The 27,629-nt window shown below is 58.8% G+C and overlaps 3 protein-coding genes across 5 annotated transcripts; 1 reads left to right on the plus strand and 2 right to left on the minus strand.

Moving 5' to 3' along the window:
* Positions 1-553: 553 nt before the first annotated feature.
* On the plus strand, positions 554-17,417 carry PEX6 (peroxisomal biogenesis factor 6). 2 transcript variants are annotated; one of them, XR_012585960.1, is made up of 17 exons: positions 554-1,484; positions 1,572-1,732; positions 2,468-2,551; positions 3,903-4,005; positions 4,200-4,336; positions 4,421-4,532; positions 8,175-8,383; positions 8,977-9,169; positions 9,538-9,614; positions 9,725-9,857; positions 12,299-12,504; positions 12,597-12,726; positions 13,106-13,214; positions 14,438-14,554; positions 15,026-15,103; positions 16,281-16,420; positions 16,742-17,417. XR_012585960.1 is itself a non-coding variant. In XM_074578767.1 (17 exons), exons 1-17 carry the CDS (start codon positions 594-596, stop codon positions 16,876-16,878), a joined length of 2,949 nt encoding a protein of 982 aa, XP_074434868.1. In that variant the 5' UTR covers positions 556-593; the 3' UTR covers positions 16,879-17,417. The 2 variants fall into 2 exon arrangements, 1 of the variants encoding a protein (XP_074434868.1); XM_074578767.1 differs by having other exon boundaries at positions 556-1,484; positions 12,597-12,658.
* Positions 17,418-18,732: 1,315 nt separating this feature from the next.
* Positions 18,733-21,175, minus strand: GNMT (glycine N-methyltransferase). The gene is made up of 6 exons (XM_074578768.1): positions 20,892-21,175; positions 20,585-20,712; positions 20,099-20,212; positions 19,429-19,571; positions 19,143-19,264; positions 18,733-19,040 (listed from the first exon to the last, which is right to left on the minus strand). Exons 1-6 carry the CDS (start codon positions 21,095-21,097, stop codon positions 18,869-18,871), a joined length of 885 nt encoding a protein of 294 aa, XP_074434869.1. The 5' UTR covers positions 21,098-21,175; the 3' UTR covers positions 18,733-18,868.
* A 232-nt stretch (positions 21,176-21,407) lies between these two features.
* Positions 21,408-27,364, minus strand: CNPY3 (canopy FGF signaling regulator 3). Of its 2 annotated transcripts, XM_074578770.1 has the most exons (7): positions 27,211-27,364; positions 26,759-27,070; positions 23,126-23,249; positions 22,753-22,849; positions 22,227-22,349; positions 21,940-22,057; positions 21,410-21,809 (listed from the first exon to the last, which is right to left on the minus strand). In XM_074578770.1, the coding sequence occupies exons 1-7, from the start codon at positions 27,254-27,256 to the stop codon at positions 21,598-21,600; spliced, it is 1,032 nt and encodes a 343-aa protein (XP_074434871.1). In that variant the 5' UTR covers positions 27,257-27,364; the 3' UTR covers positions 21,410-21,597. The 2 variants fall into 2 exon arrangements, with proteins under 2 accessions (XP_074434870.1, XP_074434871.1); XM_074578769.1 differs by lacking the exons at positions 26,759-27,070; positions 27,211-27,364 and adding an exon at positions 25,309-25,495 and having other exon boundaries at positions 21,408-21,809.
* Between the last annotated feature and the right edge of the window lie 265 nt (positions 27,365-27,629).

The raw sequence follows: 27,629 nt of genomic DNA on the forward strand, positions 1-27,629 counted from the left end.
GAGCCCTGGCACAGGCTGCCCAGAGAGGTGGTGGAGTCTCCTTCTCCGGAGATATGGAAAAACCGCCTGGACGCGTTCCTGTGCCACCCGCTCTGGGTGACCCTGCTCTGGCAGGGGGGTTGGACTAGATGATCTCCAGAAGTCCCTTCCAACCCCGACCACTCGGTGATTCGGTGATTCTGCAGCCTCTGGCTGCGGTCCCGCTGGAGCCTGAGGAGAATGAGGCGATCGCCACCGCGCCGCTGTGTGCCCAGGCCGCCAGCCCTCGGCGGCGGCTGGGCCGGGGAGCGCGGCCTCCCGGAGGCCCGGCCCTGAGGTGAGGTGTCCTCAGCTGCCAGCCGAGGCTCCGGCGGGGGCGGGCGCGGCCTGGAGCTGCCGCCGCTCGCAGCGGGGCCGAGCCGGGGCGCTGCTGAGGGAAAGCGACCGCTTGGTGCCCGCTCTATGGTCGCTGACCTTATGGGGCCGCTCTGCACCGCCGCTCCGTGGCCTTGTCGGACCGTGAGGAGGCTTCGGCGCCTGCGCGCCGCGCCCTCTCTATCCGCCCGCCTCGATGGTGGCGGGGCGGGGACGGGTGCGCTCCGCCCCGCGGCGCTATGGCGGTGGCGGTGCTGCGGCCGCTGGAGGCCCCGCCGGCGGAGCTGGCGCCGGTCACCGCGCTGCTGCTGGCTCCGCCGCCGCTCTGCTCGGCGCTGCGCGGGCGAGGCGGCAGCGGTGAGGGCCTGGTGCTGGCGGTGCGGCCGGCGGGGCGCGGCGGGGCGCAGGCCGTGCTGCTGAGCGCCGTGGCGCTGGAGGCGGGGGGCCGGCGGGGCGCCGAGCTGTGGCTGCGCGGGGCCTTGGTGCGGCGGCTGGGGCTAGCGGCCGGCCGGCGGGTGGCCGTTTGGCCGGTGCGCCGCCCGCCGCCGCTGGCCTGGGTGCTGCTGGGGGCGGCGGGGCGGGCGGGGCGGCCGGCGGGCGGCGCGGTGCTGGTGCGGCGGGGGGAGGCGCTGCCGGGAGCGGGGCCGGGGCCGGGTCCGCTGGTGCTGGAGGCCCGGCCGGCGCTCCAGGGGTTGCTAGGCAACGGCACGCGCACCGCCCTCGCGCCCCCGCCGCCGCCCCAGCGCGAGCCTGCCGCCGGCAGCGCCCCCTGCCGGCCGCGCCCCGCCGCTCCCCCCCTCGTCTCCAGTTTCGCCGCCGCCGGGTCCGGCGGGGAGGCGGCTGCCGTGGGGCTGCGGGCGGCCCCCGGCGGCGGGGCGGGCGGCGGGGCGGAGGTGTGGGTGAGCCGGCGGGGGCTGCTGGCGCTGGGGCTGTTCCAGGGGGAGTGGGTGCGGGTGGGCGCCGAGGGGGCGGCCCGACGCCACCTGGCGGCCCTGTTGGCCCGGCCGCCGGCCTGGGAGTACCCGCGGGCCGCCCGCCGCGGGCCGCCCGACGGCGCCGCCCTGCTGGCCCCCGCACTGGCCTTCAACCTGGGCTGCGACCCCGCCGCCGCCGCCAACCTCCGCCTGCAGGTGAGCCGGGGCCCGGGGAGGCCGAGGCCTCTGGGGCTGGGGGCGGCGGCGGCAGGTCCTCACGGTGTGGCCTTTTCCCCTCTGCAGAGGTACGAACGGTCCGGTGCTGCAGATGGAAAGGGCAGCCGGTCCGTGCTCTCCGTGCCCCCCTTCGCCAAGGAGCTGCACCTAGAGATCGTCTGCTCGCCAGCCTACAGTGCACGGGGGGGCTACGACCGCCTCCTCTACAAGCACTTCAAAACGCCCCGGTGAGCTGCACGGGGAGGGGACGCGTTCCTCTTCCTAGGGCGTGTTGGTGAGATGCACCCTTGCTCTGTGTTTGCGGCACCCAGAGCCGATACACACTGATGGTGTGCATAATCAACACCTTAACGCAGATGCTGAGTAGTTTTAGAATATCCGCTTGTACCATCTTCTCCTTGTGAGCGTGCTTCACTTGCACGTAGCACCTCTTGTCCTGTCCTTTGGAAGACATCCTCAAGTCTCCTTTCTCGTGATCTACCAGCCAACGCTGAGGGCTCCCAAGTGCTCCCTGCAAACCTCCATTCTGGGGCATGTTCATAACCCCAGTTTTCAGCTTTGAATGAAGTTGAGTAATCGGGAAACTGGATGTGTTGCCATCTTCTCTTATGACACCTGCCCCCAAGCCTCTTTCATTTGGCTGTCGAGGCGTTCTGTTGGAATTATTCTCAGCTCTTCCAGGGATAAGGAGGCTATTTTGTCTGGAAGAGACACTCTTTAATGGCATTCGTCTTCTATACCGTTCCCAGAAGGTTCCCCTTAGTAGTCTGGATGCGCGTATTCACATCCAGTGTATGCTAAATCTTTATGTGAGTATTTATAATTTTATTTACAGGAAAGGAGCGAGTTGTTATGAATAAGTATATTCTTTTCTATGAAAACGCATGTGGTACAGGATGGGGAGGACACACCACCAGAAGGATTTACTCTCACTGTTGAAACTCCCTGTTATTTTTTTGTAGGCTTGTCCAGGAGGGAGACATCCTATGTGTTCCAACATTTGGATATGCCGAGTTTTTAGAAGTAAATGCAGACAAATTCCTAAGGTAGGTGGCAACAAACCGTGGCTCTTACATGGGTACTGCAAAGGAAAAGATACTTTTCCACTATTGACTCTCTTGAAGCAAGACAGTTTATTCCATTCTGATCTGTTCCTGGAGTTTGGAGTTTATCGGCCTCTTATTTTAGGGAGAAGAGGGAAATGTTTTTGTTGGATTATGGAAGGCTGCAGCTAAGAGGGAGGCCTCCCTTAGCTCACTCAAATAGTCGTGGAGGGAACAAAGGAAAAAGAGAGAAAGAAACTGATGGGGGAAAAGGAATGAAGAGGAGGAAGGGGTGGCCACCAGCAAAGTGGGAGTTGGGCTTGTCAATGTGTGACAAACAACAAAATGTGAATATAAGCACTTACAGTTTGTATTAGAATAACTTTCTGTTTGGCCACCAGTTCTGCCTTCCTTGGTTTTGCTTATATGGCTTTGAAACAGTTCTGTGCTAAGTAAGAGAAAGTCACCTTTGTATCAGCGTAGGGGTGCCCGCAGTGGGGTTTGGCTGGTGTTAATATAAACGCTTCATTTGTGTCACTGGGGGAACTGCCACAGGTAACGGAGGCGTGTGATGTGAAGAATCGCCTTGAATCATTCATGCAGGATGTACCAGCGACATGTTGTAACACTGCTCAGCTCCGCTATGCATTTTAAAATTTAATAGTTTTATAGCCAACTACATGAGTATTTTCTAGGCTGTTTCTCGGAGAGAGGCAGGACCATAGGAGGCACAAGTCTTCCATTTGTGGTCTTATATTAGCCCCGTGGCAAGCCAGAGAAGACAGCAGAGTTCATGGGACCTAAGGAGCTTGGAATTGTATTGGTGTGCAAGTGGTACAATTATTCAGAGGGTGGAGAAAATTCCAGAGGAAACCTCTGCAGATCACTTAATCCGTCCAGTGGGATATCAGCGTAGGAGGAAGCCTTTTTCCTGCAAGGTGCCCAGGGTAGGATGCTTGTAAGGCTCTCATGGTATCTGGGTGAGCCCTAGCCTGCAGCCTGGAGGACTCTGCGCTGTAAGGTTTTAGACGCCGCAACTGAATCTCTGCGGAGTTGTAATGAAGATAGCAATGGCAGAAGAGAAAATGTCTTGAGCTCTTAGATGAAGTAAGATTAGTACAGCCATACTTGTGGAATGAAGCCCACCAGCACAAGCTGTAACTGTTGACAGTCTTGTTGGTCTGTCTGGCCAGACGGCACAGTGGGGTCCATAAAGGATCCGTGTGGGTCCTGGGAGAAGGCAAGAGGATCTCTGCTTACCTCTGCCTTTCAGCTGTCTTCTTGTTGGCAACTGTATTGTTCCTGCCGTCAAGATCTTGACTCAACAATTTAGACTGCTTGTTTCTTCCCTTAGGTGGCCAGAGCTTTACTTCAAAGCGAGGAAAATCTTAGGCATGGGGGAAGGCGAGCAGTCTGAAGGTTACCTGGTGGACACCCAGAACACCTCTGTCTATCTGGTAAGATGTCAGTGGAGAGCAGGGAGGGTGTACAGGAGATCTGAGGCTGAGGTTGCACTAGGGGTGTTGAAAGTGCCTGTGGAGGCTTGTGTCTCCTGTCATTGAAAAATGGCATTTCAGCACACATTTTGTCACTTGGTACATGTCTTTTCTTGGGCGGTGTTCCACAGAGTGCTATTTTCCCTTCCTCACAGGCGGGCTCAACAAACAGCGCTGTCCCATCTGCCCCAGCCTATAACAGCCACGAGTTCTGGAGCAGTTTGTCTCCTGCTGGACTTTCTGATGTTGTGAAGCAGCTCTGTGACGCTCTTCGGCCTCACCTGAACAGTCCGTGAGTTAGAATTCCTTCTAGCAAGCGCCGGGAGAGCTGGGACCGCGATCCCCGGTCACTAGGAGAACTGTCTCTGTGTTACAGGGCAAGTGCACTGAGCGCGGCTGGCAGCGTTCTCCTCTCAGGGCCAAGCGGCAGCGGGAAACTGGTGGCTGTCAGAGCTGTGTGTAGCTGCCTCAACCTCCACCTGTTCAAGGTAATTCCTCCTGCGGTCAGCTGATTGGTGGATTTACAACATACAAAGAATTACGGAAATGTTCTTTAAGTTAGCCATACCAACTCTCCTGGGTATCGCAACCATGACATGCAGCCTGCGCAGAAGCTGCTCCCATGTGCACAAGCAGACAAAAGGGGTCCGAGTATTTTGAGCTTAGCGGCTTGCTCTGGCATGGGTTATGGCTGCTGGTGGGCAGAACCTCAGAGCAACCGTTGGGATCAGCCTAAAGGTCTGTCTAGCTCCATGGCCTATGTCTGAGACTGGCCACTAACAGATGCTCAGGAAGAGAGCATAAGCATGAAGAGATGTCTCCTCTGGCAGGTACCCTCCAGTGCTCCGGAATCAGTAATTTAGAGATCTCTTGGCCCAGGGGTTGCATTTCTACCTTTCTTTACTGACTCTTGCTATTAATGCTGTTGGTCTAAGGTACTTTACAGATACTGCAATTCACAGTTGTATTTTGGCAGACTGTCTCCCTGTCATTTGATAGGGCGTTGAGTTGATACTATACCCCAGAGGGTGGCAGTAACTAAAATATACAGAGAGAAGTTGGAAAGGTGATGAGGGCAGGGAATTGCAGTGGCACTGGGTGTTTTCACTTGTCCCCCCCATAGGCTGGGCAAAAAGGCATGTTGGAAAGTGAGACAGAGATGATGCTAAGATCTTCTCTGGCTGGGTGGGAAGCCTAGAAAAGAAATTAAACCCTTGGTTTGATAATAGCATGTGTGCCAGATCTGGTTCAAAATTTCATGGCCTGTAGAAGAGCTACCCTGTAACTGTGTACACATTTGCCACCACCCGCTCGAGCAAAAAAAGCCCCCGTATCTTCCATAGCAATGCTTGGCTTCTGAAAGGGGAACAACATCAAAACAAGGTTTCTTTAGAAAGAAAGAATCAGCCAAGATAAGGAAGTGTTACAAGAGACCGCTGCATAGATCACATTGGGGTGGCCTTGAAGTAAATGGAAGACAAAACAGATGACCAACACAGTCTACTTGGGTTTTGAAAAGGCTCTTTGGGAAGCTGAATGGTGGTGGGTTCTGAGTGAAAGTCCTGGCATGGATAAAGTGCTGGTTAAAGGTTAGGAACTGGCTGGGTGGTTGTTGGTGGTTGGTGAGTCTTCACAATCAGCAGCGGAGCTCTGCAGGCATCTGCACTGGGAGCTCAGAAATGACCTGGGAAAGGGGGTGAACTGGGATATAATGGTTTGTTGATACCTAAATTATTAAAGGTAAGAGAAAAGAGACAGACTGTCCTTGGACTAGAGACCTTTAATGAGACCAAGTGACTGAGCAGTGAAATGGCAGGTAAAATTCACTGTAGTTAGTTTTACATGGAAATGATGGATTTCAAGCTGATTGTCACCAGTCAGTATCAAGAATTTGATTTTATGTCAATGGCTCCATGAAAATTTGGGCTCTGTTCTCCATATATGTCAAAGATCAGATCGTAATTTTAGGAAACAAACTTGAGAGTAGGTACTGCTGCTGTGCAGATCCTTGTCTTGCCACAGCTTGAATTCTGTGCACAGTTCTGGTGTCTCCATTGCAAAAGCATAAACCTGAACTGGAAAAATTCAGAGGAGGCTACTGGGAAAGATCAGGAGTCTAGTCCAGTTTCTGTGTGGTGAACAGCTGAACAGGCTCTTCAGCTTGAAAAACAGAGAACTTGGGGAGAGTTTGATAGAGGTTTACAAGATCTTGAGTGGTCAACAGAGTGGAAAGTTTACTTTTCTCTGTGCCAGCATGAGGCCTGGGGCTGACAGGTGGAGCTAGTGGGAAAAGGCAAGCTAAAGGGGATGGTTCTTTGTGTAGGTAAGAGTATTTGGAGGAGAAACCTATTGTTATGAAATGACATCTGACTGGGAAAATCATTTCTGGTGGGAATGGTAGGTGCCTGGAAGAGTACTGAGCGGGGGGCGTTATATGTGCTTACTGTGATCATCCTTTTTCTTAAGCAGCCGCTTGTGGTCATGCTGGGAGACAAAATAGTGGGCTAAATGGCCTCGTGGTCTGAACTGGTTTTAGTTTCTGAAACTCTGAAAGGATTTGGAAGAAGAAGAAAGATGGAAAGAAGAGATCTGGAAGGTTCCTTTTTGTGGAAGGGAAACATAGGCTTGCTCCTTTTTTGTGGGTATTTTTAGAGTCAACTCATAGAAAACAAGCTACACATTTTGGATATTTGGTTTTTTTTCTTCTATTTAGAAGTTGGGTCCTGTTAGGTTGACATTACTCTCTTTAGCTGCACTTTTCTATCCAAGTAAAGCTGTAACAGTGGGTCAGTGGGGGAGATAGTTACAGCTTTGGCCAGCTGCTGTGGAGCTCATCTTCTGGACGTGATCCTTAGTGGTGCTGAGCTCTTACTCTTCTGCAGATGTGCCATAGCTCTTGGGATCCAGTACAAGATTGCAGAGGCTTCACAGTACCTTCAGATGCACGTATAGGATATGTTTGGGAGCACTGCAGCACTGCCGTGTCCTGGCAGGTGGCCTCAGGTTCTTGTGCGATGTGCAAGGCTATAGCTCTGGATTTGGCCTTGTGTGCTGCTTTTAAAGACTAAGACTCTTACTACTGAAGCTAGAGGTATTTCCTGTCCGTCTTATTCTCCTATGCCAGCTTTTACGCTCTTCCCTGCTTTTCTCACTTACTGCAATGCTTACATTACCATTCCACCTTCTCTTCCTCTGACTGTTTTGCCTGCTCTCCTACCAGGACACAGTAATTCTTCCATACTGTAATCTCCACCACTTGACGATCAGCAGGGTTTTTTTTGTCCTTTCCCTCTGCCTTGCTGTACTTCCGTACAGATACTGCTGCCATTTGGCTGTGCCTGCCCCAACCCTAACTCCTGTTTTTGCCTACAGTACGTGGAGCACAGGAGTTCCTCAGCTCTGTGTCCCTGTCCTTACCCTTTACATCAGCTCTTGAGGCATTCTCCCTGCTTCAAGCTAGCCTTTCTGAGGATGAGGCCCAGGGAATCCAAGAGATGGTCTGGCTTTCTCTGCTCCACCTCGCAGCAGCAGGAGGCAGCACTGCCTGTTTCCACCAGCATTCAAGCTGCTGTTCAAGGCTGGCCAGTGACCTCTCCTGTTTGGATGACTGTATCAAATGTTTACTTTGCAAACAGTGTCTGGGCCTCTAGCCGCTTCCAACTTCTCCCCCCGCTTCTACCTTCCTCTTGCACTTTGAGCCTGTGTGGCACTGGGTTGAACAGTTTCCTGAGCCTCCCCTTCTGCTCTTTGCACTGTTCCTCCAAGACACCTTGTTCTCCCTTTCTTGGCCTCTCCCACAGCTCTCCCATCCCTTCCAGCTTTGCTTACTGAGCCGTGATATCCACCATATCAACTTCTCTGGTCTCTTGGCCTCACCTCTTTCAGACACGTTTTCCTGCCCCCTTTACCTCCTGCAGAGAAGCAAGAAATAGATGTTTTTCCATGCCAGAGAGTCCTGAATATGTCTATTTTGAACATGTCCTGAATGTATCTCTGGGAAGGATCCAACTAGATCTCCTTTTGGCTGTGAATTGCCCTTGGAAGGCTTTGTGGACTTGAACATTGCCCTGGGTCCCCCAGCTGTCCAAGTTGCAACCACTGCAGACTGTGTTGTGTGGTCTGTCTCGCAGGTTGATTGCGTTAGTTTGTGCAGTGACACCAGTGGAGCCACAGAGGAGAAAGTACAGATGGCCTTCACCCAGGCCCAGCAATATCATCCGTGTGTGCTCCTGCTAAAAGACATCGAGGTGCTTGGCAGAGACCGGGACAGGCTAGGAGAGGACGCCAGGGTCATCGCAACTCTGAGACAGCTGCTCCTGGACAGAGACCCATCACTGAGGTACAGACCCTGTGTGTTTGCTATGAGCGTCTGCGGTGATTGTTTGCTTCTGCCATTCCTAGGGCAGCAGTCACCGTTACATCAAGGTGACTGATTGCTAATGTGCCCTGTTTTATTTTTAATCCGGTGGAATCTCTCCCAGACTTGCTTTGTTTACTTCAGAGGGCCCTTGTTCTTCCAGCTTAGTGGCAGAGGGAATTGGGAAGCGTCGTTTGTCTGAAGCTGGTTTCTGAGTTGTTCAGATGAGCAAACCTGGCGTGTTGGCTGTGAGGCATGCCAAGGGCCACAGGGACCCCGGAAGGGAGCTGGACCCCAGGAGAATCTTGAGGCTGATGACAAGTACCAGGGCACAGGGAAGGAGACATCCAGTGAAGAAATAAGATGCCTTTTGAAGGGCCTGTACTTGGAAACAGAGCCCACAAAGCAGTTCAAGGGCAAGCTGGAGGAGGGTGGCTGCAAGACACCTTGGCCAGTATGTGCATTTCTCAGAGGGAAGGCTAGCCATTAGAGAGTAACTTGGCATGGGTGATAGCAACGTAAAAGGGAAGCTTCCTTAGAGCTGAGACCATGCACTGTTGTCCTTTTATCAACAGCCATGCTGTCCTGGTGATTGCCACAACCTGCAAACCCCAGGATGTTCCTACAGACGTGCAGACTGCTTTCCTTCACGAGGTGAAAATTGAAGCCCCTTCAGAAGAGCAGAGGAGGTCAATGCTGAGCATGCTGACTGCTGGTCTGCCTCTGGGCAAAGAAGTGAGCCTGTCCAAGCTGGCCCGCAGGACTGCAGTGAGTGAAACCACAGCAGCATGTGGAGATGGGCAGGACAGGAGTGCTGGGCCAACCTCCCCTACCTGGCCTTGCAGAAAGGGGGCAATTCCCACAGCACAGGCAACTTCTTCAGTCAGACATCAGCTTTAACTTCAGATTTAACTGCAGCCTAAGGACTTCACACCTTTTGCAGGGATGTTGGTTGATACTTAGCTCTGCTAGAAGACGGAGCCAATAGGAAAAAAAAAAAGAAGCTAGAGCCTTCAGCCAGGGCACAGCAGCTCAAAGAACAGCTCTGCGAGGAATTTTTCCCTGTACACTTTTTATGGCCCAGCTGGAGCTGTGGTCAGGGACTGAACTGATGCTGTTTGTTTCCGCATTCACAGGGTTTTGTGCTGGGAGATTTCTGTGCCTTGTTGTCCCACAGCAGCCGGGCTGCTTGTACCCGCATCCAGGCCTTGAGGTAGCACAGGCAACAGGGCAGGAGGCGGGGGAGGGCAGGGGCTGCAGCCAGCAGGAAAATGCCAGGAGCTGGGGCGGAGCCTGAGTCCTTCCTTTCTCTTTCCTCAACAGTTTTCCAGGCGGACTGAGCGAGGAAGTGGAGAGAGATTTTTGCACTGCTGGGTTCCCGGTGCTTGAGGAGGATTTTAGCGTTGCGCTGGACCAGCTGCACGATGCCCATTCACAGGCAGTGGGAGCCCCGAAGGTAGGATGCTGGGGCAGAGGAGGGAGGGTTGGTTCTCTAGGGCGGTATGGCTCAGTATCTCTCGCAGACCTCGCCAGACAGGGCTGTGCTCTAGCATACCACTTCCTGTTGTGTCCTTCCATGTATTCCCCAGCCTTGGGTGGGAAACAGTCCCACTGGGCTTTCCCCACGAGTGCTTTTCATCCTCTTGGCTTTGAATTTGGTCAGGGTAGCCCTTGCTGCACTAACTGGAGACCACTTAGTTGGCTAGTGCCATAGGGCTGCCAGCTGCGTAGCTCAGCCTTTCGAGAGGCAAAGGCAACCGCAGGCTGGCTGCCTCGCTGAGGTCTCTCCAGCCACCTGATGCATGGGAACAGAGAGGCTGGGGCGCAAGCTGGTGAGGGAGTTTCCCCACATGTGTGAGAAGCCTTATACTTGATCCCTGGCCTCGGACACTGCCCGAGCTGGCACAGGCTTTTCTGACGGCCGGGCGATTGGAAGAGCTTGGGGGTTCTTCAGAGAAAGGGACGTGGAGTGTCAGAGAAAACCAGCAGAGTCAGCTTCTCGTGAGGGGTGTGATCTGCCTCTGGCAGCTCAGCACACAGGGAAACAGCATTAGGGGTGACTGTTTTTGCTGCGTAGTGTGGGTAGTGTGAGGTCCGAGCGAAACGATTGGAGCCTCTTCTCCACACCCTCGAGTGCAAATAACTGAGCTCAGCACAGGACAGGGAACGCTGGCCTTGGAGCAGTTATCCTGGCGCCTTCCCCAGCCGCCCAGTTGCAGTCCTGCCCAGGGTGACACCTTGCTGGTGTCATCATACAGGAGCTACTCCGGGACTTAATTAATTCAGAAATTTACTAGAGACTGAAATGAGCTCTGCTTTGAGGCCTGTTTGCCAAGTTTGCTGTAAGACAAATAATAACCATAGAGCGTGCTCGGCAGTGAGCTGTGTGAATGGGAGCTGATTTCCTTTGTATTTTACAGTCCTTTATCAATTTCTTAGTAATTGGCTGTGGTTCAGAAAGCCCATTAGCAGACCTGGATACTCTCGACATACATAACTTTCAATTCCCTGCTTGCATTTTCTGGTTAGTCACACATTTGTTTGCAGTTGTAGCTTGAGCTTCCTAGAGACAACTAATTTCAAACCTCCCGTTGCTAGCAGTGTCTGCAACATGTCCTAGACTCACAAAGCTCTCCCCTGAAAACAACCTTGCTGCAGTTTTCCAGCTCCCATGCTGATGCCTGTAGAGACTTTTCTAGTGAGGCAGTATAAGCAAGAGTGCAGGGGAGAGGGCAACTCTTCCATTAATTAGCACTGAAGAAGTACGGCATGTGACCTTTTGCTTTAAGAGACTTTTTTTTTTTTTTTTTTTCCTGGAAATCCTTATCTTGTCTGACCTGATTTTCCTGGTGGACTTGCTGGACAGCTGGAGAAATAGCGTGAGATAACATCATCCCAAGTAGCGAAGGAAGGAGAGCCAAATTGGCTGATGGGAAAAGAATTTTGCTCTGGCCTATTTTTAAACTCCCCATTTTTGCTGGCACCTGTTCCCCACCCAGCCAGCTGCTGGGGGGAAGTGTTTTTGGGCTTTGCTTTCTCTGCATGTTCCCGGGAGAGCTGCTCTGACTCTCAGGAGGATCTGTCACGCAGACTGTGGCATTCCTGCTATTTCTAATGCTGTGAGCAGAGCAGCAGCATCTTCTGAGATTGTTTTGCTCAGCACAAAATAACTAAAGTGTCATGGATCACCCCTCTCAAGTTTGCTGTCTTTTCTCTCCGCAATGATCCCTTGCGTATTTGCAGTTGACCCCATCCCTATCCATTTCTTGTAAGCATCCATGGACTTTATTCTCGCATCCCCCCTTTCAAAAGCAGCTGGTTTTCTGGACAGTGTCCTCCAGGATGTGTCTCTCTCACATCCTCCTTCACATGACAGAGGTTCCTAATAGCCCAGGTTTTGTCGCTCTGGTGAGAAGCCCTTGCACAGTCTCACCATCTTGGGGGACAAGGTGCCCTGAGCACAAGTAGCTCATAATTGCTAGGTCTAGGTTTCTTTTTTTCTTTTTTTTTTTTTTTCTTTCTTTTTCTTATTTTTACCTTCCCTCATGTGTCCCAAGGGCTGTCTGCAGCAGGGCTCTCTGGCAGGTACTTTCCCTGGGGTATTTTTGCTGACAGGTGATATGAGGTGCAACAGAGGACTGGAGACAAGGCAGCAGCTTGCATGGGGACATGCACAGTTTGTTCTCCATATTGCAGAGTTCAGGAGAGGGGAATGTGGGTGCTGGGGGATCCCACAGCCAGGATGTCTGGCAGTGCAGTGCGGGGCTGACTTGCTGCATAGCCAGACACAGGTGACGGCACAAGGGGCTGGTGACTACTACCCCACTGGAGCAAGAGCTCCCCAGGCCTGCTCGAGACTCAGGAAGAAGTGCTGACAGGGACTCTCTCTCTTGGCAGATACCGTCCGTCTCCTGGCAGGATGTTGGTGGGCTCCAGGAGGTGAAGAAGGAAATCCTGGACACTATCCAGTTGCCCCTGGAGCACCCGGAGCTGCTGTCACTGGGTCTGTGCCGCTCTGGTCTGCTGCTGTATGGGCCTCCAGGGACAGGGAAGACCTTGCTGGCAAAAGCCGTGGCAACCACGTGCGCCATGACGTTCCTTAGGTGAAGAGTGGGGGTTCATGCAATGGGACTGACTTTCTCCTGGCAGCGGATGGGCATGTGCTAACTGGCTCCCTCTTCTCCCTTCCCCACAGCGTGAAAGGGCCAGAGCTGATCAACATGTACGTTGGGCAAAGCGAGGAGAATGTGCGTAACGGTGAGCAGATGCATCCTGCTCCTACATGTAGGAAGATGGGGCTTTTCCGTGGTGCTGGAGGGAAGGAGGTAGTACTTAAACCCCTCTTCCCGGCTCCCACCCACAGCTGCCCGCAAGGGCACAAACCCAACTGTCTCCTGCACTCAGTCTGTTCCTTTCCTTGCCACATCTTCCCCTCCTGCTCGCTCTGGGCCTGTTGCTCTTGTCCCTGGTTTTCCCGATGGGACAACAGCCCCTCAGAGACAAAGCTGAGCCTTGGGGCCCATGGTGCTGGGTGCTGCTTGTTCCTGCTCCCACTGAGCCCCTCAGGCAGGAGCAGTTGTTGGTGGTGAGGCAGTGGGCAGCTGGTTTCCATCCACGGCTCTTCCCTGCTGGTGACGTAGCAGGTCCTGTTGCCATTGACTGCTCCTCCAGGCCTTTCTCACCTTTTGTGCTGTCTCCTCCCAGTATTTGCCAGAGCCAGGGCAGCTGCTCCATGCATTATCTTCTTTGATGAACTGGATTCCCTGGCCCCCAGTCGTGGGCGGAGCGGAGATTCAGGGGGCGTCATGGACAGGTGGGTGAGCATTATGTGTTTTTGAGAGACCAGCATGCCTGCCTCAGCTGGGGGGGTGCACAGGATATCCCCACGAGGCAGAGTCCATCCCAAATCTCTATTTTTTTTTTTCCTTCCTTCCCTGCTCCCTTCAGCTCTTCTGTGTGGCCTGTCTCCTCTCTCTGGACATTAGTACTGCTATTTGCATTGCCACAGATTCCTGATTGCCCAAGCTTGTTGTGCAAACATTTGGTAAAGACAGAGTCCCCTCCAGCTGCTTCTGTGGCTGCCAGCTACTCCCTTTGGCCTCTCCAAGGTCATCCTTCACACCCCTGCCGTGCTCGCCTCCTATTAGCTGCTGTTTCGCTGCAGTGGGAAACCTTTCAGCTGCCTCTGGTAGAAGCAAAATATGTACAGCTTAGAGATACCCAGAAACAGGGTTATTTCCCCCAGGCCTCTTCTGCTGAGCTGATAGTCCCCATCCAATCTTCCTCTCCATCCATGGGGGTTCTGCAGAGTTTTCCAGTGACACCGTGTGTCACTGGACACAGCGTCCATCTTCACACGCACAAACCAGTAGCTCTGGAAGGGGCTGGGTATGGTGCCCGTTGGTTGCCTCAGGTGATCCCAGAACCTGGTGGAGGTATCCCCATTCCAGGAGGTCTGTGCAGCACTGAAGTACTGTGCTGCCAGCCCAGCTTAAGCCTTGTGGCCGCAGAACTAGATCTGCAAGGTGTGCCATTCACCGCTCGGAGAACGGGTTGTCAGTGTCACCGGCCTGCCAGGCTGTCCCCGGCAGGGACTGACAGGGCAGTCCTGCAGCTGAACGTGCTGGGCAGTACCACATAGCGGGGAGAGTTAGGATCAGCCAGCACATGCGAGTGGGCAACCTGAGCCATAGCCATGCGTGCCTGCCTACGTTTGCTCTGTGTTGCCAGTGTCTGATAGCAAGTATAAGCACGTGTGGCCATCCTGGAAGGGTTCAGAGCCAAGCAGAGGCCTGAAGGACTGTCTGGGTAACAGAGGTTTGCACTGACTTTGCAATGAACCCACACACTCACTGGCTGCACGTAAACAAAGGGGTCTGGATGGCTGTGTCAGGGCTCTTCAGGGAAGAGAAATACGAGCTGAAGTCCAAGCCATGGACCTGCCAGTGGCCTCACTTATTCCTCTTTTCGTTTGGTGGCTGAGGGTGACAGTGGGTGACTTGCCAAGGCCTAGTTGTGCTGTCTTGCACCCTGCAGAGTTGTCTCGCAGCTCCTGGCTGAGCTTGATGGCCTTCATTCCACCAGAGAGGTATTTGTCATTGGAGCTACGAACAGGCCTGACCTCCTGGACCCAGCTCTGCTCCGGCCGGGCAGGTATGTCGCATCCTACCCTGCCTTGCTCCAGGGTAGTTCCCCGGAGCTCCGTAGGCAGTGATGAGGTGGACTGTGTCCCCACCACATTCCCTCCACAGAGACTTCCTGAAGTCCCCCAGCCCTGGCCTGTGGGGGAGATAGGAAGCCAAGAGGAGGCCGGTGCCTACGGCTGTATCAGCAGAACAAGATACCGCTGCTTGTTATCCCCCTCCACTCTGGTTATCGCCCCAGCATCAGAGCAGGGCAATAAGGGACCTGCCCGTTTCTCCGGCCTGCCCCGGTCCCTCTGAAGAGCAGCCCTGCCCTCCAGCACGTTGCCTGCTTTTTCCCCCCCAGCTTTGTGTCATCCACGAACTTGGCAGCAAAAGGAGCTGCCCTAGGGCCACCCTTCAGTTTCTGTTGCACAGGGCCGAGCACCCGTGGCAGGTTTGCCTTGGCCTGTTCTCGACTGCCTCTTCTCTCTGCTGACAGGTTCGACAAGCTGGTCTATGTGGGCATAAACGAAGACCGGGAGTCGCAGCTGCAGGTGCTGAGCGCCGTCACCAGGAAGTGAGTGACCCTGTGCTCTTGCAGCAGCCTTCCGCCACCCTCCAGTGGGTCGCAGTCTTCCTGGGGTTGATGCGTAGTGTGCTCCAGCTTGGCTTCATGTCTGAGCCCTGGGGAGCACCTGAGTCACTGACCCACAGACAGCAGGTAGGGGAAGAGGATGGGGCAATTTCCAGAAGCAGAACTGGGGCTGGTTTTCGTACAAGATGGGAGCAGCTCAGGTGACTGTCCAGGTGGAGCGGTTGGTAAAGTTCTCCAGTCACCGTGCCCACATGCTTTTCTTGAGGAGCTTAGCCAGATCCTAACAGTGTGATGGGACTGTGGTGCACCAAGATGGCAGGAATCTCCCATTTGCTTCCTGCAAGAGTTCCCCTGGCGCATCTGCTGTTTCCAGGTCCAAGGGTGAAGGCAGCTCTGTTCATCTCACTGTCCCCCCTCCTGCAATGCTGAGGGGTGTTCAGCCTGTGCTCTGTTCCAAACACTGGTTGTGTTGGGATCACGGCAACGTGGGGTTTGGCTGCTTCCCCAGCCGTTCTGAGCTCCTGAGGGCATCTCTCTAGAGGGAGAAAAGCAAGCCCTGGAATTCAGGTGCAGAGGTACCACCCCACCGCAGCTGGGTGAGCAGCTGGGAATCTGCCTCTGCGGGGACGTTCTGTCATGGATAGCCGTGATCGGCTGCTGCCTTTGACGATAAGCTAGCAGGAGAGGCGAGAGCGTGGGCTGGCTGCGAGCATCTGTTCACGCCGTGTGGCTTGGCCGTCGTGCCCTCCAGCACCGTGCTGCTGTTCGTGCTGAAGGAGGCTCCCTGTCTGCAGCGTGGCGCTGATGGGATGGTTTGGTGTTACAGTGGTTTGTACTGTCTGTAATTAAACATGTTCTTATCCAGCCCTGGCTGTAGGCTGTTCCCAGGCATGTGGACTACCTAGTTTCTCTGAGTGAGAACTCAAAAGTTGCCTTTGATCCTACTTAGCAGGAGAGAGGACTAAGAGAAGTGACTACACTGACAAAACAAACAAACCAACCCCTTTGATTTTTTGGTTTTTTCGAGCATGCAGAGCACAGTCCAGAAGTGGCTAAACATGGGGCCTCCAGTTCCTCCTGCCCAGTCAGACTGGCTGCCACCGCTCTCCTGGCTTGTTTTTTCTGTGGCTTTTACACCTGCACTTTTCTCTCTCGGCAGGTTTAAACTGGATCCTTCCGTGAATCTCACCACCATCCTAGAAAAATGCCCGGCTCAGCTGACAGGAGCAGACATCTATGCCCTGTGCTCGGATGCCATGATGTGCGCTGTCAAACGCAAGGTGGAATGGATCGAGGAAGGTAGGAGCCCGGCCTTTAGCTGTCCCACGTGTTGGGGTGGCCCAGCGCAGGGGCAGAGAGGAGAGTTACCGATGCTGGTAACTGGGCTTTGTGAGAAAGGCCTCGACGGCTTTGGGACCAAGTCTAAATGCTGGGCTCTGGGTTACTGGCAGACGGCTTCTGCAGATGTGATCATCTTCACCTCCAGCGCGTGGTCCCGGTGGGAAGGAGACAGACATGGATTTTCCTTCCAGTCTCTGGTGGCTGGAGAGGGGGCTGTCGAATCTTTCCAGCCGCCCCTGCGTTGGCATTCAGCCTTTTCCTGTCCTCTGTCTCATGCAGGGCTGGACACCGAGAGCTCTGCTCTGATCCTGACCATGGAAGACTTCCTGCAGGCTGCTGCGAGGTTGCAGCCGTCAGTCTCTGAGCAGGAGTTGCTCAGGTACAGACTCATCCAGCAGAAGTTTGCTGCCTGCTAATGCTGAGCAGAGCTGGGACTGGAGGAGTGGTGGGGACGGTGTGTTAAGGGGTGCGAGAGAACAGGCACAAACAGGCACCCCCCCTGCTCTCCTCTGATGTCTCCTGGGCCCCCTTCTTTCGAGCTTGGGTGGAAAAGTAGCCGTCCGTTTTCCTGCACCAAAGCCCGGTGGAAGCACTGCTCTGCTCAGCCAAGCTGGTGGTGGGTTCTGTAACGGTCCCTCACATCTCAGGGAGCACTTTGTGGCTGCCGGGAGCATACCGGGGTGACTTCCCGGCACAGAGGAAGCCGAGTCTTGTGGTTGTGGGCAACGTAGGAGTGTCTCCGTGGGTGACAGAGCACCGAGTGGGGGAGCAAGTCCCAAACTGCACCCAGTTTGGCAGCAGGAGGGGGGCTGGAGGCAGCCCAACACTTGTTGGGGTGTCAGCCCCCAGTGAGGGGCGCTGGCTGGAGAGCAGTAGGACACGAGATGCTGCTGCTGCAGCCAGCCTGGGCTAGACATGGTCTCTCTGAATAAATATGGGGGTTTGACACTAGGTATTCACTGCCTGGCCTCAGGTCTTTGCCTGCTCGTGGTGTCTGTGGGCTTGGGAAGGTCCCTACGAGCTCCCTCGGGTGGGTGGTGCAGAGAAACCCTTGTCCTGCAGGTAGAGGGGAGAGGGCACCTGTGAACAGGGCTGGGGCCACCTTTGTCTGGCAAAGGTTGCCAGAGTGGCTGCAGTACATACGAGATGAGGAGAGGCCAAGGGAACGGGGTTTGCTCAGCTGGGAGCTGAACTGTCTCTGTGGAGAGAGCCCAGTTCTTCCTGGAGGTGCTGGGAGGCAGGACACGAAGCAAGTGGCAGCAAGGGAAGTTCCCACCGGATACTAGGAAAAACTCGTCATGGAGAGAGGGAGTGTTCCAACCTTGGAAATACTCAACCCGTGGCTGGAGCAGCCCAGAGCTGCCCTGTCTGCGCTGACCCCCCTGCCGAAATCCTGTCTCACCTCCCTCTGCAGCCTCATGGCAGCTGATGGCACCACCACGTGTGCCCCGCTTCCTGGCCTTTGCCAAGGATGCCAAATAAATCCCCACTCCAGCCGTGTGTGGCAGCCAGCTGGCCAGCAGCTGCCTCCGCCAGGTCCCTGCAGCTGCTCCTGCGGCTCGTGGACATGTTAAGCCAGAGGCCCAAGGGGCCGTTGCTCCCAGGCTTTGCCCCACGGCTGGCAGTTGTGTCCCAGAGCCAAGCGTGGCTGTCGAGCACCAGGTCCCCACCGTGCTCCTCCTCGAAAGGGCTGGTTCTCCAGCAGCTGCAGGCATTCCTGCACGAAGCCCCAGCTGATACGTGCCTCCAGCCCTGTTGCGCTTGCTCCGGCACCTGAGCGTGTTGAGGCAGAGCTGTCCCTGACCGCAAGGCGCTGCTGGACCTGGCCATCACCTCTCTCCCCAGGGCGGGCAAGGAGGGAGCTGCAGCCACAGCAAAAGCACCGGTGGGGGGGGGATGCGGAGCCTCCCCGCTCGGGGAGCCCTGGCAGAGGGGTGTCAAGAAAAGGGGTCGGTGCCTGGCTGGGGGTGGTACAAGGGAGGAAAAAAACAGTTGCAGCACACTGTGAGCCGTGCTGTCGTGGGCTTTGCGGGGACGTGCAACCAGCCAGGAGCCAGCCCACCCTTGGCTCCACTTCAAGGGGAGCCCCGAACCCCACACCACAGGCATGACTGGCACCCGCGGCGGGGGGGCTCGGGCGTGAGGCTGTGCCTGCACCCACCCCATGCTCCCCCCAGGCTGGGCAGGTCCTTCCCCGTGAGTCCTGAGGTGGCTGCGGCCGTTCTCCTTGCCCTGTACCCTACACATACACGGACACACGGACCACGGGCTCCGGTAGGTCTCACGAATGCTCTTAATTAATGGGAGGGGGCTCCAAGGCAGCTCTCAGCAATGTCTCCAGCTCCCTGCTTGTCCCCAGAGCTGCTCGCAGCTCTCAGCCACCACAGTCCCATCTCTGCAGCCCCCTCAGGCCGTCTTCTTCACAACGTGGATGAAGTAGCAGGGGACGTGGGCTTGCCCCGGCGTGTAGGGCTGGAAGTCGCCCAGGACGCTGTGCTGGCACTTCCCCTGGAAGGCGCCTTTCAGCAGGGCCGTGAAGGCCTCCAGACGGTGCGGGTAGTAGGAGAGCCGAAACTTGCTGCAAGGAGGCAACCATGGTGAGGTGGGGGCTAGCAGAGCACAGCACTAGCCACCCCCCCGCCACTCCAGGGCTAGGAGCCACCCCCGCGGCCCCTCTCACCTCAGCTCCGGGGCTGCACCTGCCTCGGTGGGAGGGACCTGCACCGTGTAGTCCAGGGTCACCATGTGCGCCTTGTTGTTCACCAGCAGCACCGAGGTGGTGATGTCTTTGGTCAAGTCACTCTGGGGACCACAGTAAGACCGTTTGTGGCCTGTGGGGACTTGGTGGCCCCCTCCCCAGCCTGGGCACAGCCCTGCTCCCTGCCCCACTTGGCCCCCTTGGGGCCAGAGGGCTCAGGTTGGGGCAGAGAGGAGTGGGATGGAGGAGGGTCCACCAGCCCACCTACCTTGTAGTAGATGTTCTTGCCAGGTGGAGCGCAGCCCGTGGCTAGGATGTGATCGTAGTTGCGGTGGTCGATGACCAGGACACCACCGGGCCGCACCATGCTGGCGATGTTCCTCAGGGCCAGCTTGTGGTCACTCTGGTCGCCTGGGGAGGAAACCGCAGTGTCCCCAGGCACTGATTGTACCCTGTGGCACAGCCCGTGGGGCCCCATTTTGCCCCCCCCCCCCCCCCCCGCCCCAGACAGAGCTACCCCTGCCATGCCTCCCCCCCCCCCAAAACCAATCTCAGCTTGGAGAACCCACAGCCCCACCCATGGTATGAGCTCAGGCACGTTCTCAGCCTCACTGGGGCAGAGCACACCACATGGGGAACCCACCACCCTGCTTGTAGCACAAGTCTGGGTGTGTCTCCAGCCTTGCCAGAGATGTGACAGAGATGCACACAGCTCCACCACCATCATCACAGCACCCAACAGGCCCCACTCATGCTATGAACTGGGGCACGTCCTCAGCCTCCCTGGAGTCACGCCGTGATGCAGCAACGCCACTGCGCGTAATCCGCTGCCCCCACTTATGGCATGAGCTAGGGCATGGGCTCAGCCTGCTGGCAGACACAGTGCACATGTGCATAGGTAACACACACGCACGCACACACACACACCCCCAACTCACCTTTGAAGTCAGGCAGGTGCGCGAAGGAGTTGCCCAGGCAGATGACTGCATCAAACCCGTCCCCTGGCTTCTCCAGGTCCTGCTCCAGTGTGAGCCAGTTGGCCTCCTCGATGACTGCAGTACAGGGGAGCGGATGAGGGCAGGGACACCCCAATGACCCAACAGCCTGCCCCGCATGCAAGCCCCCCCCCACCCGCCCCCCAAGCCCATCATCACCCAGCCCTTCCTTAGCCCCCTGCGGGTGCTGTATCCAGCCTGGGGCCAGCAGGCAGGTGAGGGCCACAGCCTGGGCTTGCAGAGCAGCTGGCGTTGGCAGGTCCTTGCCCATCCCTGCAGCAAGGCCACCTGGCCAGCGGCACCCACGCGAGGGGCCTGAGCATGGCGAGGGGTTGGGGACGGGACGCGAGGGGCTCAGGGCAGAGGCCCCCAGGCCGGGGTGGGGTGTTGGTCTCCACATGCCCCTCCCGGCCCCCGTGTCCCCCGCACCCCATCGGTCGAAGGGCTCCTCCTTGCGTCGCTCCCAGCGCTCCTTCAGCGCGTACTTGAGCATCTTGTCGCTGGCGTCGACGCTGGTCACCTGGAAGCCCTCCTCCAGCAGCATGATGGAGTCCACCCTGGGGACACGGCTGTCAGCGGGGCCGGGGGCAGCTCAGGGGGGGCCCGGGTGGGGGTGGGGGGACGGGACTTTGGGGACGGCCGGGGGCAGCGTGGCCCAGGGTATCCCCGGGGCGGGGAGGGCGGAGGGGATGGGGGGGGGGGGGGGACCGGGCGGGCGCGGGGCGCGGTGCCTCACCCGGTGCCGCAGGCCACGTCGAGGACGGAGCGGCAGCGGTGCTGGCGGAGCAGCGCCAGGAGCCAGCTGCGGTACTCGGCCGTGCGGCCCCGCGTGTCCCCGATGTACAGCTGCCACACGCGGGCCGCCCGACCGTCCGCGTACTGGTCCGGCAGCCCCTCCGCCGCCACCCCCAGCGACCGCGTCCGGTACACGCTGTCCACCATCCCGCCGACGCCGACACCGACACGGCCGCGGCCCCGGCCCCGCTCCGGCCTCACTGCGCCGCGCCCCCGCCGACGCCCCGCCCACCGCCCCCGCCCCCGCCCCTCCGCCAATCACCGCCCTCCCGCCCCCTGCGCGCCTGCCAATCACCGCTCCCCGCCACGCCCCCCTCTCCGCCTCGCCCCCGGGATTTGGCGCGCCGGCGCGCCGCGGGGGTTGGGTTGGGGCTGGGGGTGACCCCCGCATCAGCCGCCCGCGGTGGGGCCGGGACGGGCGGCAGCGCGGGGGAAGCAGGGCCGGCAGCGGCGGCGGTTCCGGGGAAAACGTCTTTATTTACAGTGCGGGGAGGCGGCGGCGGCGGGGCAGCACCCGCTGGAGCCCCCAACCGGGCGGGGTGGGCGGCTCCGCGCCGCCACCCCCCGCGGCTCGCAGGATCGCACCTCGGGGTCGCTCACGACGCGACACAAGTCCCTTTTTCCTTTGGTACCGGGGGCTGCGGGCCCTACAGCTCATCGGCCGGGCTGTGGGTGAGCGGAGCCTCCTCCTGGACCCCGCTCTCCTCCAGGGCCTCCCCAGCGACCGGGAGGGCGGCAGCTCCCTCGCTTTCATCCTTCCGGACCTTCTTCTTCTTCTTCCCGCTCTTCTTCTTGCTCTGCTTCTCCCCCACGCTTGCCAAGTCGCCCTTCTTGCCGGTCCACTTCTCTGCCAGGCAGCCTGCGGGAGGAGAGGGGCAGAAGAGAGGGGAGCTGAGGGAGAAACAGGGGGTCCCCGTGCCCCAGTGGGGGTCCCCTGCCCTCCCCAGCACACCCACGCTGCCCCTGCACTTACAGCAGCCAGGACTTACTTGTGTCCTTCCCTTTTAGCACGTGGTTGGCGCAGAGAAACTGGGAGAGGTCCTCTGTCTGGTGGTGCCTGTACCAGTCCTCGATCACATCTTCATACTCCTCCACCAGCACATCGCACTAGCGCAGAGAGGAGAGCCCAGCTCCAGCCACGTGCCACCGGACCAGGACCAGGGCAGCAGGTCCTGACGACACCCCCGTTCCCAGCAGCGCCCCTCCAGACCCTCCCTGTGCTCCAGCCCACAAAGCCAAGGTGGCCACTGAGGGCTAGTTCCCCCGGGTCAGGTACCTGCTTTTTGAGGTCAGCCACCTCAGCGGAGGTCTCGTTCCACAGCTCGTAAGGGATGTCCATCACCACCTTGACGCCCTTGTGCACCAGGTTGTGCAGGGTCTCAAATGTCTCCGACATGCCCTGGGGGAGCAGGGCTGTCTGGTGAGGCCGTGCTCCTCTCGCCAGGTTCCCGGTCCCCCCTCCCAGTGCCACACAACCCTGCCCAGGGACGCAGGTACATGCAGGCCACCCAAAACCAGTGTCACCAGGAGGGAGTTCAAGTGGCAGCGAGTCCCCATCTGCAAACCCGTTCCCCAAAACAACAGAAAGCCATGGGGCCAGGTGCGACAGCCCCCGTCTCCCTCCACACAGATGAGGGCGGGGGCCTGCCCACCTCCCCAAGGACGGCACCCCACACCTGACTTGGGGAGCAGCGTGGCCTCACACGCTGGGCGCTGGCAGGGGCTCCAGGCGATGGGAAGGACAAACCCCAGTCCGGTGCCCCGGCAGTGCAGGGATCAGGGGGCTAGAGGACAGCCCTCACCTTTGCGAATCTGTTACTGCCGCTCCTCTCCTTGTGCAGGTTGTAATCCAACAGCCGCTTGCAGATGTTCTCCGTCACCTCGATTAACCGGATGTCCCTGCAGGGAGAGGAGGGAGGGCTTGGGCTTGGCACTGCCCCCCAAGAACAGCCGGGGCACAGGGCGAGCCTCAGCCCAGCCCATGCGATGGGGGAGCGTCCTGTGGCTCCCCAGGCAGAAGAGACACCCCCCGGCTGCCCTGTCCTGCCCACCCCACCAGCCCTGGCGCAGTTCAGTTTTCCTAGAGGAACTGCACGCAGCGCAGCCTCCCCGCAGGCTCCCGAAGCCCCCCCAAACCACAGGCAGCAGGAGACCACCCGTCCCACTCTCACTTACGACTGCGTGTACTTGACGGCAGAGCCCTTCCCGTCCAGGAAGCCGTACTTGGTGTCGATCACCTCCTTGGTCTTGCCGGTCTCCTCAAAAGCGGATTTCAGCTCCACCGCCACATACTTGCACACTGCGGGAAGGAAAGCACAGGCGGGTTAGGGGGTTTCGCAGCTCTGATGGGCAGCACGACAGAGCACCTGGGGACGGAACAGCAGCAGGAACAAGCTCCAGGAGTCGGGCGCACTAGAGCCGCTGTGGGCAGAAAACAGATGTCTCGGCCATTCAAAGAAGTAACACGGGAACGTCTCAACTGATTCCACCGGAGATGCCTTGAAGCAGGAACGCCTGAATCAGTGCTTCGGTGTAAGCGCATCCACACAGCCAGCTGCTACAGCACAGCTGGGAAGGCAGACAGCGACAGTTCTGCCTGCAGGTTTCCCAACAACTCCACTCTGCAGCCAACAAAGCCTCTGCGCCACAAGCCGCTCCCTTCCTCCTGGAAGGGGACAAGGTCTTTCCGCAATGCCAGCCCCAGCGTGGGTCACAGCTCCTCCTCACGACATCAGCACATCCCACCCCGTACCAGTTCCCCCAGTGCCCTGGGGACACAGGGGCTGTGCTGGGGAGCGAGTCGCCGGAGGGCTCGGCAGGCTGGGCGGTGGGACAAGATGCTGGCTACGGGCGGTGTCACCGCAGGAGGGGCTGTCAGCTCCAGCAACGCTGCACGGGGCAGTGCCTGCAGCACAGACCACAGCACCAACAGCTTTATAACACAGCACATGTTTTCTTTTATAAAATCAAAAAAAAAAAAAAAAAAGGAAACAAAAGCTTTATTTCTTCTGTAACAAAAAGTCCAACAGAGCTATAGAAACAGAGAGCAGGAGAGAAATATTTCAGAGGTTTACAAGTGGAAGTGGGATGGATGGGATGGATGGATGGATGGAAGCCAGGCAGAGCGTGGCTCTTCCTCCCCCGAAGCCAGGGTACCAGGAAGCTGGAGAAAGCTTTGTCCTGTGCTGCGGGCTCCTGTTTGCTTGGAGCCACCTCTTCCACAATCCCGGCTTTGGGAGAAGGACCAAGCCCCAGCAGGAAGTGTCTGAGAGCGATGAGCCGCCGCATCTTCTCCCAGGCAATGATGTGAGTGAAGAGATGCACCACAGGCAGGAAAAGAGCGAGGTGGCTTCTCTAAGGCTGCCATGCACGTGCCGAGACGCCCTGCACACCTCCTGCACTTTCCTTTCTCTGATGGCACCAAGGGCTGGAGATGACCACAGACATTTCTCAGCTGCTCCTTCCTGCATCCCCTCTGGACTTGGGCCTCGAGGACGTTCCTCTCCACATCACACCTGCTGCAGCGTCCCCAGTACGTGCTAGTAGCGCTCACTGCTGGGTCCAGTTAGCCAGATGCTGCCCGCGGCTAGCACTGTGCGCTGACACAGGTTCCAAGCCTGGGCAGGAAGAGGAGCAGTGCATGGTCAGCGCTCGTTATGATGCTTCTCTGCGGTTATGCAGGTGCCACAGCACGGCTAAGACATCAGTGTCTCCAGAACCACTTCCCCAGCAGTGAAAGCTTTGCAAAGAGCTCCGGAGTTTCATTTCTTCCTTTTTCTCTTTGCCGTCAAGCTTCACTTGTCCCTGCACAGCAAAGACAGAGGAAACCACGGCAGACAGCAAAGTTCCGTCATGCCCTGCCCTGGTCTGCCTGTGAAGCCCTTTGATTGCTTGTAAATCAAGGGGCTGCTCAGGGATGGAGCATCGCCGAGGCCGAACTGTGAGCAGCAGAGACGACCAGCCCCAGCTACGAACCGTCGGGCGACTAGCGCCTACTGGAAACAGCAGCCACTGCCAGGGCGCCCCTAACCCTCTCATCTAGGGAAGGACGGGAGACAGCCGCCAGCAGGGACACACCGCGGGGCGCTCCGCTCCGCTCCGCTCCAGGGGCACTGCTGGATACTTGCTCCCAGCCAGGCCCACGGGCCCCCGCGCTCGCTCCTCTCCTCCGCCTGCGGGGCTGTGGGGCGGGCGGAGGAAGGGGGCAAGAGGCGGGCGGAGGGGGCAGCCCGCAGTCGGGCCTGGGGGCTGCGGCCACAGCCTCCGCCCTGGCAACCCCCCGCCCCCAGCAGCCAGCGGGCGGCGGCCGGCCCATCACCGCAGCTTCGCCCGGCGAGCCGTGCCCCGGCCCCGCTTACCCTCGCACTTGCTGGGCAGCCGCACCCAGTCCGAGTCGTCGCCTCCCACCAGTGCCGCCGCCAGCAGCAGCAGCAGCGCTGCCGCCACCGCCGCCATGGCTCCGCTTCCGGGGCCGTGCTTCCGGGAGCGCCCCTCCCGCCCCGCCGGGTAACCATAGCAACCGCGCGGCGTCGGCCAATCCCAGCGGCGCGCGTGGCCCGCTCGCCCAATCCCCGCCCGCCTGCCGCCAGCCAATCCCAGCCGCCCGAGGGCCTGCTCGGCCGCCGTAGAATCGCTTCCGGGTCTTCCCGCTGAGCCCGCACGTGGGCGGCGGCGGGTGCGCACGCGGCCCCGGTCCCGGGAGGCGGAGTGGGAGGGGGGGGGGGAGGGGGATGCGCGACACTCCACAGGGCCCCGCCCCCCCCATCTCCCCCGCAGCCCTCCGGGGCCCTGCCCTCACCCCTCAGGATACTTGGGGTCCCCTCCCCGCCCTCCCCGGATAATTTGGGGTCCCCTCCCTGCCCCAGGTAATTCAGGGTCCCTTCCCTCCCCACGGACAATTCGGGGTCCTTTCCTCCCCTCCCCCCCCAGGCAGTTTGGGGTCCCTGCCACCCGCCGCCACATGTCAGCCCCTCTCTCTTCCCCACCCACCCGGGGCTCCCCTCTGCACCCCCCAAACAGCGCGGGGGGGGGCCTCTCCCTCCTCTCCACCCTCTGGAACATTCCAGGGACCTTACGTGCCCTCGGACCAACCTGAGGGGGACATACTCACCCCTCGGGGGCTGGCCTTTGCCGGGGCCCTCAGCTCTGGGCGAGGAGGATGGAGGTGAGGAGGGCGTCGGAGAGCGCGACCTTCAGCAGCACCACCCGGGCGGCCACCACCAGGGCTGCCGAGGCGCAGGCCGGCGGCACTGCAATGGAGGGGACGGGGTGATGCCGGCCACCCTGCTGCCCCCACATCCCCTCCAGGGCCAGGTCGGGGGGGTGGGGGGGGGGACGACAAACATCCCCCAAGACTTCAGGCCCAACAGGGCTTCTGTCACCCTTGCGTGTCCCCAAGACACTTCGTGTCACCCTTGTGCTGTCCCTGACCCACATTCCCACCTTCTCCATCCTCCCCCCCCAGGTGGGGCTTCCTCCCCTTCTCCCCAGCCCCGTGATGCTGTGGGGACCCACCCTGGCCACCACCCAGGTCCCTGTCAGCATCCCAGGGGGGTTTCCTCCCTGGCAGACAACGTTCCCGCTGCGGTAGGGCCCGGGGACTCACCAGCCGCCCCGCTGGGGCACGGCTCCGGTGCCTCCTCAGTGCCTGTGGGATGAGAGAGCAGCTGGGGACGCGGTGGCAGCAGACAGGACCCAGGTGTGCAGGGGTGGCCGCAAACCCCTTCCTGCGCCACCGGTTGGGGTGGCAACGTTTACCCATGCGGCCTCAGACCTGGGCCACCAGGCCAGGCAGCAGCGTGGCCGTACCGGTGATGCGGATGGGGCTGGAGCTGTGGGACGGGGAGGTCCGGTTGGGCCCCACGTGGCAGGCGAGATCCCCTTCGGCCAGGGGTTCCTCAGGGAGGAGGGCGACAGTGCAGACGGTGCCGCCGTCCTCCTGGGAGCCCCCGTAGGCAAAGGACTGCAGGGCGCTGCCATTCCCACCGGAGATCCAGACGGTGTGGCCGGAGCCGGGGGCCAGCTCGCTCACCACGCAGACCACCAGCCGCCGCCGCTGCCCAGCCACCACCATGGTCAGCGGTGGAGCCATAGTGGGCAGCGGCCCCATGGCTCTGCCAACTGCGGGAGGACACACAGGGGTTAGAGGCACGATGTCCCCACTGCATCCCAGCTGGGTGATGCTCAGCCTTCGCACCCGGGCTGGACGGCAACCAGCCCTGATGGCAACCAGCCCTCCCGTCCCAGCTGGGAGTACTCACCGGGCAGGAGCAGAGCGGTGGCCAGCAGCACCCAGGGCATCTCCATGGTGGCCAAAGGGCTCGGACCCCAACCGGCAGCTGTGTCGCCTGTCACCCGGCGGGGCTGGCGGGGACGGGGCTGCCACCAGCGCGGCGGTTCCCGCTCCCCCCCCGGCGGTGGCAATGCCGTCCCCCGCCCTCCCCGCAATGGCACCGCCCGCCTCCCCCTCCAGCAGCAGTGGTACTGCCCGCCCCGCTCCGCCCCGCCCCGCCCTCCCGGCGCCACCGCCGCGCCATGGAGCGGGACCGCCACGGGGACGGGGACCGGGACCGGGCCCCGGCCCCGCCGACCCCCGCCGCCTCCTCCTTCGGCGAGGTGCTGCGGCTGGTGCGGAGCGGGCAGGAACCGCCGGGCGTGCGGCGACCCCGCGCCTCGCCCA

The sequence above is a fragment of the Larus michahellis genome, chromosome 3 (assembly GCF_964199755.1).
Source record: "Larus michahellis chromosome 3, bLarMic1.1, whole genome shotgun sequence".
Taxonomy (NCBI): Eukaryota; Metazoa; Chordata; class Aves; order Charadriiformes; family Laridae; genus Larus; species Larus michahellis.